The following is a 12,276-nucleotide window of genomic DNA, read 5'->3' on the forward strand; positions in this document are numbered from 1 at the left end:
TTAACAATTTCAGTCAAAAACTGAAGAGCTCAAGCTCCAGGATCCTCACAGAAGGAGCCGGAAAAAAGAACTGACCCAACTGCCACCTGTGGTGCATCATGGGAGCAGGGGGTTGCCTTCAGGTCTTAAAGGCACGGTACCCCTACTCTAATGCCTTAAAGGTAAGGTGTCAGTCTTTCTTTGTTTCTTTATACTCTACTGCAGCCTTCTGGCAAATGCCTGCAATTACAGGTTTTCCTATGGCAATAAAGCATTGTTGTATGCAAATGTTTACTGCTCTCTTTCTTCCTTAGGGGTTGGGAGAGTACTACTTTGTGTATGCTAATTCATGTAATTTTGCGGCAGTTTTGCCAGTTGGGAAATGCTTTAGGCTGCAAATATATGTTTTCACATATATATATATATATATTTATATGTATTTTCTATATGCTCCGGGATCCCGCACATAGGCGGGGATTATTCATAGATTATGACTATTGAGGAGTATCCCCTGAATGAGAACTTGCATTCTTCACCCTGCTGTCTCCTGACGGATGTCCTTTCCTCTCCTTTTCACCTCGGTGGTCTTTTTTGAGGCTTTATAAGGGCGCTCCTCAGATGAGTGAGGTTCAGATATTCCCCTCTTGTGAGAAATTCTGGAAAATGAAGACAACGAGGCTTCATCACTCTACTCACTGGAAATAGGCTCTTTTCTGGATTTCCGCTTCTGGAGCCAAATGGGAAGTCGCCCCTAACGATCCCTCAGAGTCTTGGTGGAGAAGGTGCGACATACCTTACAATCCTTGGCTATGTGGTCAGTATACATCCAGTAGATACAGTCCTTATGAGAGTCATCCACGAGGAGTCTTTTCTTAGAGCAGGTGGCACAAGCTCTAAAAAGACCCTTCTTCTGCTTGTCCGACATCATGAAAGAAGATAAACTAAGCGCAATAAGTATAAATCTAAAGAAAAGGTTTAGGAAAAACCTTGCAAGAGAATAATTAAGGAAAAAACTGAGCAGAGCTCAGTGGAGACTCCCTAGCACAAGTTTGGTAGAACATCTGAAGGTCTGAGGTTCTCTCTGTAGGGTTCTAGAATGTGGAATTGTGCTGATTGGCTAAGAACTTTTTTTGATCTCTTTTACAAAAAGAAAGGGATATGTTACAAAACTGAAATGGGCCTCGGCCTATTTTTTCTAGTTTGTTCTAGCTTTGCATTGCTGTTTTTGATATACCGTGGACTCCCATCTCGACAATGGCAATGATTCAAGCATGTGAATGTATGAAAGTTCTAATACTGGAGTAGGTAGAAGATCTTTGTGAAAAGTAAGACCTAACAGGAGACTTGACCCAATCTTGGTCTTCCTGGTGCCATTTAAAGGATTTAGAATTTGATCTCGCCAAAATCTGTGATTGCTTTTCTAACATTGTCAGTTAAATCCTTTTCTTTAGTAAAAAGATGTCACACTCCTCCCAGGAGGAAGACAAGGAGCCAAATGCATTTGCTTAAGGAAATGCTTTGCCATTTTTAACGACTGATACTTGCATCCCTTCTTAAATACGGGATAGACTCCCACCCTATTTTTCAAGTACTGAAGTTAAGTCCGATCGTTAAAAATAATGACGCGTTATAAACCCACATCCAAGTCATTCAGCAAACTAAGTTTCAAAAATAAAAATCCAGGCCATGTACTACTATAATTAGTAATGACCCTAAAAGTTATTAGGCTATATGTATCCCACCTTAAACTTGATTACTCTTTCACCCTTCTATGAAAACTGATTCTTCAAAATAATCTGCTTGACCCATAAAACATGTGATATGGCTCACTTTACCTTTTCTTGTATGACAAATATTGCTACCCTTTCGCGGGTTCCTCAGATCCACACCACTGCGTTATTGCTCCAAGTACTTCTTTCAGTGAGCCCTCTGTACTGCTCCTCTCCTGTTTGGACATACCAGAACGAGCCAAGCTGCACCGTTCGGACTAGAGCTGTGCTAAATGTAATCCTGCTGTAAGGGTGGATACTCACATGAACTGCTACATCGTCTAATCACATAGAGCCGAGCGAGCTAGGCTTACTCAGCTTTTTTGATGGCTTGCAAAGGCGGCAGCTGCTCCCACACGAAGTGAAGTGGTGCGCTGAATCTAACACCCTCCAGCTGATACCACCTCTCCATAGCTTAGATATGTGTACCCATGCTTCCGAAACAATGGGCCGCTGCTCAGTTTCAAAAGAAAAAACAACAAACACAAAATGTATTTAAATAATGTGCATGCAGGTCGTTGTACAGTGGCCGGACAAAAAATCCACCCCCTATGGGACACAAAAAACACAGGGAGTTATGGGGTTATCATTCCGTTTACATAGGAAATACTATAAATGGGTAAAAAGAATTGGAATGAATGACCTTGAGGAGGCAGCGCCTCAGCCCGGCAAATAGTCCAGCATGGGAGGAGGAAAGCTGCCTGAGATAAGGAGTTACAGATTTTAGAATACAACATAGCTACCTTTTACAGTTGGACTGATTTTTCGCGTAAAGTTCCATTTGATTCCCAGCTCTTTGCCATATTCCTCTCCATACCAGACAAGAAGTTCACAGTGTGGTTGAATGGTCTTGCAAGTTCTGTAGTATATTTGCTCATGATATTGGAAAGCGACTAGGTTTTGCTCCTCTTCGTCCCTAGCACAGTTAACATATCTGAAATGAATCACAAGCAGTAACCTATTTAATGTAATTATTTACTGTTGTACGATTTCATAAATTACATTTACAGTTTAACATTGTAAACTTTTAAATTGCTTAGCCAGCGCTACCACGTGACCACATGTAATGTGTGACTTTGTTAGCCACACCTGGCTAATACATGAGAAGCACTTTGCCATCTTGGAACAAGTTAGAACACATATCTATGAAGAAGAAACCAACGTTGTGAGATTCATACTGCACCCTTGCAATACTACCTTCAAAAATATATTGGAATCTCTATTCTTAGGCCACATCTTCACGAATGTGTTATACTTTATTTTTTAGCAAGAAAAATGTTCCACTAGATTGTTCCTGTTTCAGCATTTTATCTCAGTACAGTGGCTTGGCATGGCCTGAATCTTTCTCGATCCGAGGGACCCGTAAACGTTTTCAGCAATATTTGACTGTATTAATAGGGATTGGATAGTAGTCAGATTCGAGGCATGGGGGAAAGGCTCGATCGAATTTTCCATGTAGAATTGGACAGCCATTTGGAGACCAAGAATCCGTGCAGTTCAAGTGTTGTTGGGTTGCATTAGTGAATCAAATTAAGGTCCCTCGCACCACCTTTGTCTTAGTAATGTTATGCGAGTAGCTGCAGCACATGGATGCAGGCTGATGAGTACTTGAATAAGAAATTGCTTTTTAGGTATCAAATAAGTTGGATTTGGAGAGCTTGCTTTAGCTTTCTTTTTTCCCAAATATATGTTGTTGTTTTTTTTAATTATAACGGAACATCTCGATGAGTTAGGATCATTGCAATATCTGAAAAGAATGTGGGGCATATTACCAACAACTAGCGATAATTTTTGTCTCTAACTTGTTTAGAGACAAAAATTATCGCCGCACATCGGCGATTTTTATCGCAGATAAACCTTGCTATTAACAAGGTTTATCGCAAATGCGATAAAAAACGGCCGAAATGCATGAATATCACTGAAAAGTCAGCGATATTCATGCATTATCGAGCAAATGCTCTTAGCCATGTTATCCACCTCCCATTGGATAACATGGCTAAGAACTGCTCAGGGCAGGTGTTAGCTTTTGGAGATATTCCCGCTTAGCGCGAATATCTCCAAAGGTTGGTAATAGGAGATAGCGATGTTAGCGACTGTTTTCAGTCTCTAATCTTGGCACGCCCACTTTGCATCTCATTAGTGATAAATATCACTGACATGCAAAGTGGGGCCCAAGATGGTCGCTATCTCCTACTAGCTGTCGCTAACTGGTGTTAGCAACAGCTTGGTAATAGGGAGATCATTTTATCTCCGCTTTCTTGGCTTTTAAAGCCAAAAAAGCGGAGATAAACCCCCTTGATAATATGCCCCTGTATTCCTTAGACATTATGCAGAACAAACACAAATGATTGATTTAAAAACTATAATACTCATAATATCGTTACAAAATAAGGAAAAGGGAATACACTACAGAAATAACAGAATAAAAGAAAGAGAACGAGAGAGAAAAAAATAAAAGCATACTGTTACAGCACAGTCCAATACAAAGCTAAGATGTCCTTTCCTAGTCATCCTGCAGCCTAAATCATTGCCAAGACGTTTTAATTTAAAGACCTATAATATGTCTGAGAACAATTCACCGTACTACATGTGTATATTGAGAGGGTAGCAGAACTAAATAGCATCATCTGAGGTATTAGTAGTTGAATGAATCCACAGGAGAACTAGGGGGCATATTATCAAGGGGGTTTATCTCCGCTTTTTTGGCTTTAAAAGCCAAGAAAGCGGAGATAAAATGATCTCCCTATTACCAAGCTGTTGCTAACACCAGTTAGCGACAGCTAGTAGGAGATAGCGACCATCTTGGGCCCCACTTTGCATGTCAGTGATATTTATCACTCATGAGATGCAAAGTGGGCGTGCCAAGATGTTAGAGACTGAAAACAGTCGCTAACATCGCTATCTCCTATTACCAACCTTTGGAGATATTCGCGCTAAGCGGGAATATCTCCAAAAGCTAACACCTGCCCTGAGCAGTTCTTAGCCATGTTATCCAATGGGAGGTGGATAACATGGCTAAGAGCATTTGCTCGATAATGCATGAATATCGCTGACTTTTCAGTGATATTCATGCATTTCGGCCGTTTTTTATCGCATTTGCGATAAACCTTGTTAATAGCAAGGTTTATCTGCGATCAAAATCGCCGATGTGCGGCGATAATTTTTGTCTCTAAACAAGTTAGAGACAAAAATTATCGCTAGTTGTTGGTAATATGCCCCTAGGATCGCATAATCTAGATTTCACTAAAAGGGTGGGCACATGCCATGGGGCTGTGGTGGATCTGTCCTGGCGTTTGATGTTTTTAACGATGCCCATATTTTTCAAATTTCAGTTTTCTGTCTCGTAGGATAGCAGTGAGCTTTTCAATTGCATATATGGACCATATTTTATTCAACCTATCGCTGGGAGGAGGGGGATAAGGGGATCTCCAGAACTAGACCAGAGCCAGCCAGGCCACAACCAGTATATGGGGGATCAGTTTCCTGCTCAAGGTGGTCAATGGGGTCCTCACTCATATCTCCCAGTTTTAGAGGTAGAGTATCCATTGGCAGCTCCAGTCCAGTTATATCTTTAATTAAAAGAATTACAGCATTCCAAACGGACTGGACTGCCTCGCATCTCCACTCATATGGGCCATTGTAACTATTTCTGTTTTATATTTCCCACAATATGGGGAGGACCTAATCATTGCTTCCAGGCAGGTGGGAATGAGATACCGATTCATAATATTTGGAACTATTTTTTATATATTGTGTGCAGATGAAGGCTGAGGCTGCTACTCCTCAGATATGAGGCCATGAAGTCTCATCTATTTCTCAAACCAATTCAGTTTCCCATTTAATGGCATAGTCGGGTTTGGCGGGGGCTGGGGATCTCATAATTGGTATATTCGAGTGATGTCTTTTCTGGTCTCGTGTTCAGCTAAAGAATTCTATGGGTGTCATATCCCACACAGCTACCAAACTACGATCTCCAGTATCTCATCTCATTGGTGGCCATTTCAAGACTAGCTATTCAAACGTAGGACCTTTCCCTTTGCAAACTTTTTTTTCATTGTGGCTTCAGTGTGAGTGAACTAGGTACGGAAGCCCTGGTCTATGACACCCAGAGGGAATTCAGAGTTGTTTATTTTGAGTATTGGGGATGGGAATTAGTAACTCTCCAGCTTGGACGGTAGTATTCGAATGTGTCAATGTGATTTGCGGAGAAGACTGTACTGTTCTATAGTCTCGCAACCTCAGGGGAAGCCACAGGAAGATATGAAATGGTTTAGGCGTAAAGCTGCTTCCAACTGCACCCATAGTTTGGGGCTATATGGTGTTGAAATCTATCCAGGTAGCATTTTACAGCTCTGGCAGATCTTTCAATGTGAGGAAAGCCAAGACCTCCTTCATATTTCCTACGGTATAGTTTTTTTTTAGAAATGCAGTGGGAAAGGAAAGTTATTTCTCCTGTTGTGATTGGAGAATACTCTTAGGGAGCAACATTGATAGTCTGCGTAGCATAAAGTAACCTGGGTACGAAGTTCATTTTGATGCAAGAGATTCTCTCAAACCATGATGTTTCCAATTTCTCCCATCTACAAGTCTTTTAAAAGTGTCAATAAGAGGGGGAATATTGGCTTCATATAGGTTTTATAATTATATTTATATAGCGCTTACTACCCCTGATTAAGTGTCAAGGCGCTTTTCGGCGAGTAGCACGTTTCTTCGGAACTCAAAAAGGGGATGTGGTTTTTTTTTTCCGTTTTTTTTGTTCCTCATCTCAACCATGGCTGGCCCATCAGTACCGTGGGCTCGAAAAAAGTGTGACTTGAAAAACAGACATGCTGTCTCAGTGCAGGACTGGTAGGGGTCAATCGTTATAAAGGAGTGCCAGGACCCTACAGCCAGGTCAGTTTCAGACTTAGTCACAGACCCTTATGTACTCTTAAGATGGAGCTTGCCATTAGCCAAATTACACCACTGCTTATATCGCAAATTGACCTTAAATATAAAGGACAGACATGAATAAGCGAAAGGAGTACGACATGGCTTCGTAATCATTGGAACTGGGGAAAACAAAACCAAAAAAAAAAAACCCAGTTTCTAATTATTGAGACCAATCGAGTTTCAACCAAAAAGCTCTTTTTTCTGGTTTGCCTCCTCTGGAAAGATCCAGTTTCGATATAGAGAGCATGGAGGAACTCCAGTCTTGTAGTGTCGGGGGAGAGGCCTCTTTCCAACGCCTACAAATGTCACGTCGTGCCACCAAGATTGAGTAGAACAAAAGGTTATTATTTGCACTGCGTTTTTTGTCCTTTACTCCAAGAATTACCAGGCCTAGATCTGTATTCACAGTGGTGCCTGTAGAAGATGTTAGTTTGTTGCTTATTGATTGCCAATAAGACGTTAGATGTGGGCAATCATGAAACATATGTGCGTCAGAGGCAGCAACTTGACCACACCGGGGGCAAGCTACTGGTGTACCGGATGAAAATTTGGACAACCTCTGAGGAGAATAATAAGCCCTGTGAAGGGTAAAAAAGTGGTTTCTTCGCAGCCAAGCTGGTTTAACAATGTCCCATAGCACAGTGAAGGATATCTCCCATAATTAATTCACGTTTATTGTTGGCAAAAGAGAACCCCAAAGTTGATATGGAAGGTGGAATACTCCGTCTATTTCCTCTAAGATTAGGTTGTAAAAATGGGAAACCTCTTTGGTTTTTAGGGCATTGTCAAGTAAGGAATATTCTAGTAGACTGATGCCTCCCAATGATCGTTTTGGACGACGAGTGGGGTCAGATTTTTGTGCAATCGTCCAACTAGAGATCTGGAGAAATTTAAGTCTTGATAGATTGGGGCCTACCTTTCTGACTAGATGTTCCCAGGAGAGCATTTCCCCTTCAAAAAAGAGATCTCCCCAAGTTAAGATCCCAGCTTCTTTTAGCGGGCTTATCAATGCATCTTTAGTCCACTCAGGTGGAGCCGGAAGATCCCATATAGGAGAACCATTAGAATAGTAGCCTATTTTGGTAATAGTTCTAAGATTATACCAAGTTCTTGCTAGGCGCTGCAGTATCTTCAACGTAATCTTCTTAAAAAAATTTGGATCTCCAAACTTGAATAAGAATCCCGCCTGATTTAAACCTTCACATTTTAGTAGTGTTGAAAACATAAGGCCGATGCCCTGATCAGCTGGAGTTTTGAATAAAATTCGGGCATGTGTCAGCTGAAATGCCCAGGCATAAATTTGAATATCAGGGCCGGCCAAACCCCCCTTCTCCCTGCGACGCCTTGGTTTATTCCAAGAAATTCTTGCTATCTTGTTCCTCCATATAAACGAGGTGATGTCACTCTGCATCTTTGCTATCATTTTCTTTTCAAAGTAAAGTGGTAAACTGTTGAAAATAAAGGTCAACTTAGGTAAAATGGACATCTTGACCAAATTTGATCAGCCTAAGAGCGTTAATGGAAGATGTCTCCAAGAATTCATTAAATTCCTGCAGTCTTTGGCTACCTGAGTAAAATTTGTATGGGCGATCTGATTGATATCTTTTAAGATTGTTATACCTAAATATCTCATATTGTCACAGGGTTGTACTGGGAGTGGCGTATTAATGGTGTTCCATGTCATAATCTCAGTCTTTGTGACATTAATTTCATCTTCGGGGTCCGGTTATGAGGCAATGCTAGGTGCTATTACGGGTGGCGAGCGATGAGGGCGATGTGCCAGGGACGCTCCTACCCCCCTCCCGAGACCCATGGTGCATTTAGCGCCACATTTTAAAGTGCAGATACATCCTAAATCAGGATTTTGGGGTCTGGACATTTATCCTCCCCCCTTTCTTTGCACTTTTTTCACTTATTTTTTGTTTTTCACTTTCACGTCCTCTGGTTAGGGTGGATGATTAGAGAGTCCATACCGCCGGGGTTACACTAGTCCTGACGAATGCCTAGGTAAATTAAAACCACTTAACAGGCTGAAACATGTTGACTGACTAAACTACTCTGAATTAACCAATTCATTACCTTTGGCTGTAAATTCAGACACATAAGACCAATTTTAACTGTGTTACAGGGATCTACCAATAAAATATTTTTTGAGATACCCTTTAGACACTTTTACTTTATCTTTTTCACTACACGCCTTATCACACAACCTGCTCCGCAGTCTCCTGGCGTTGAAGCACACCGAGGAGGCATTCGGCCTCCGAGGTGGGGCCCTATGATGAAGCATGACACCGACCAGGTTGGTGTGTGAGGGCTTTCCTATCCTCCCAAATAGGGCTGGCTAATATTTTCTTTACATGGCTCCGTCCCTGTGGCTTATGAGACACATGTAACCTCTCTTTTATTGTTGTATAGCATTAATTTCATAGCCAGAAATATTGCCGAATTTTTGTTCCAGATTAATGACTGACGGAAACGCTGTGTTGATATCAGATGTTAAGATCATGAGATCGTCAGCGTATATAGATACTTTTTTTTCCCAATCTCTGTAACTAAATGGAGTGATATTAATATCTTCACGCATAAATTGGGCGAATGGCTCCATATAGATATCAAAAAGTAGGGGCGAAAGCGGACAACCCTGGCGGGTGCCTCTTGTGATAGTAAAAGGTTCCGACAATCCGCCGTTAACCAAGACCGAGGCTGAAGGTTCGTGGTATAATAGTTCCACCGCTCTACGAAAAGCTCGGCCCACCCAGAATTTTCCCAAGGCCCCCGACAGGTATTTCCAATTAACCCCGTCGAAGGCCTTGGCAGCGTCTAAGGTAAGAATGGCCAAGGGCAGTGATGAATTAGTTGCCATGTCTATTGCACCTATTAGGTCATAAATCAACTCGTAGAGTTGGCAGCCCTTAACAAAACCCTTTTGGTTAGGATGTAAGATTAAGGGAGCTACCTGTCCCAATAGTTTGGCTAGTATAGACGCAAATATCTTATAGTCAGCGTTGAGAACTGAAATTAGGCGATATGAGCCACAAGCCGTAGCTGCTTTGCCTAGTTTCAAAATTAACGTAATGGAAGCTTTGCTCCATGATGGAGGAGGTAAGTCGCCTTCTACCAGTATCAGGTTGAATAGCTTGGTAAGAAAAGGAGCGATATTGGCTGCAATATATTTATAGATCTCTGCCGGAAGACCATCCGGGCCTGCCGCCTTCCCAGATTTACTGTTTAATATAGCAGATGATACCTCCTCCTCCATAATTGGGTGGTCTAATAAGTTCGCCTGTTCTTTAGAGAGTACCGGTAGGGTAATTTTGTTAAGCCAGTTTTCTACATCAATTGAGTTAATGTTATTGTCCTCTCTATAAATAGCCTGGAAGAAATCTTTCAAAGCTGACCTTATTTCAGGATCCGAAGATGCTGTACCAGAATCTGATATTATAGAGCCAATGTTATTACATGTTTGGTCTGTTCTAGACTTCCAGGCTAATAATTTGCCTGCCCCTTCACCGAATTCAAAATAAGCTAGTTTACTAGCTTCCCACCTCTGCAAAATACGCTGATTTAATAGAGAAGCCATTTGTCCTTTAAGTTTCTTAAGCTCCTCCTGTTTGGTCTGTATAACGTGGTCTGGACAATTATTTGAGTTTTCTAAATCTGATTGAGCTTTTAGTATATTGGCCTCTATCAGTGTAACCTCTTGGGTGTATTGTTTCTTGCGATACGAAGTATTATTCTTGACGATCCCTCTCAAAGAGCATTTAAAAGTATCCCATACTAAACTAGATGACGCCGAGCCAATGTTAATTTTAAAGAATTCTTGCGTCTCCACCTTAACATAGTCCAGATCCTCAGGAGATGTAAGAAAGGATCTGTCGATTGTCCATGACCTTATCGCGTTTTGGGACTGTAGATCAAGGTCTAAAAGTACTGCGGAGTGGTCGGACAGGTGTGATGGTAAGTAAGTTATATCCCTTACTGACTTTTCCAAGCATTTGGTAACCAATATAAAATCGATCCTTGATCTATGACGGTACTTATAGTTTCTAAAAGAAAAGCCGGATTTCAGACCGACCTTACCCTCCAAATATCAATAAATCCGTATTGATGCATATTTTTAATTATAAGATCTCTAGATTTAGAATGTAACTGTTGTCTGCTAGAAGTAGACTTGTCCAACTTCGGATCAAGCACAATGTTAAAATCTCCCGCTATTATCATGGGTTCTGGAAAATGTAACAGCTCGGAGAACAACGTGGCCAGGACAGATGGGTCATCGCAATTGGGCCCATAATAGCCTACCAGTGTAATGTTTGACCCCCCAATCATAACAGTCGCGATTGCCCATCTACTGTGAGGATCGACCCTATGTTTCAAGAGTTTTGTAGTGATGTTTTTTTTTTAAATAGAATGACAACCCCTCTTGTATTAATTGTCTGAGAAGTAAAGACTGATAGGTCTATCCATCTATTCTTTTTTACCAAATCTAATATTTCTGCTTCAACCAGGTGTGTCTCCTGGAGAATAATGACCTGGGCGCCAAAATCACGGATATATTGTACTATTGTGCTAGCTCTAGGTTTGGCGCGCAGGCCATTAACATTCCAGGAGAGGATCTTAATGGTACTCATACTTGACGTATCTACTGATATTGATTGAGAGTCCTACCAATACATTCCCCTTAATATTGCTATAATAAACCAGATTCGCCCAATTTTTATTTATGCAATTATCAACCGCCATTTTAGAAATGAGAAACATTTTATTTTTTATTCCCCTAACCCCTTCCCTCGTGATCACCTCCCCCCACCCCTGAGGAACCCTTGAGTATCCAACCGGAAGGGATCCGGTTTGTGATGCCCCTGATACTCTATCTAGGCTCGGGCGGGACGTTCTTAGATTAGGATAATGGAGGACCGAATATGCCTAAATCTAATGAACCTACGGTGTGGAGTTTTGACTAGATAGCTTAAAGTGGTGTCTATATATGGCTTTATGCAAGGAGAAAGGAGTTCATACACTCATGCTTTTTATATATTTTAATATGTGGTATGTGTTTTTTTTTTCCTTTTTTACCTCTCATTTTTTCTTTTCTTTTTTAATAAAGCATTTCGTGATAATAAAGTGATTTTAAAGTGATCCCCCTTTCCCTTTTTTTCTTTCTTTTCTGAATTAAACTATTAAATGTACCTTCTATTTACCTTCTATTAGGCAGGATCATGTTGAGTTAAGATTTCTATGCTCTCACTCATGAGTAAGCACTATAAACTCTATGAACTTGGTTGAATAGAAGCAGCTGGAATTACTTTTTAGAGGTACCTAAACTTAACAATAGTTCATCTGCTGCATGGACAGTGTGGGCGTTAAACATTTTGTTGTTTAGCATGATCTTAAGAGCTGCAGGGAAGCTCAACTGGACAGATGCTCCCAAATTTCTGAATGCCTCCATCCTCCGACCCAGCTCCCATTGTCTATCAAGGGTCGCCCGCGACAAGTCAGAGCGCACTTGGAAAGAAAAACCATCACCTCTCAAGGATTTTTGTTTTAAAGCTAAGTTTAAGATATGATCCTTGAGTTGAAATGTGTGAAAATTCAC

The 12,276-nt window shown here is 41.1% G+C and overlaps 1 protein-coding gene across 1 annotated transcript in view; it reads right to left on the reverse strand.

Moving 5' to 3' along the window:
• Nucleotides 1–2,471: 2,471 nt before the first annotated feature.
• Nucleotides 2,472–12,276, reverse strand: part of LOC147728108 (histone-lysine N-methyltransferase PRDM7-like) — a 679,729-nt gene continuing 669,924 nt past the window's right edge. The window contains exon 4 of the mRNA XM_086963731.1: nt 2,472–2,682. Within this exon, the coding sequence (XP_086819857.1) occupies nt 2,472–2,682 (211 nt within the window). The remainder of the gene's footprint in view (nt 2,683–12,276) is intronic.

The sequence above is a fragment of the Lissotriton vulgaris genome, chromosome 3_1 (genome assembly GCF_964263255.1).
Source record: "Lissotriton vulgaris chromosome 3_1, aLisVul1.2, whole genome shotgun sequence".
NCBI lineage: Eukaryota > Metazoa > Chordata > Amphibia > Caudata > Salamandridae > Lissotriton > Lissotriton vulgaris.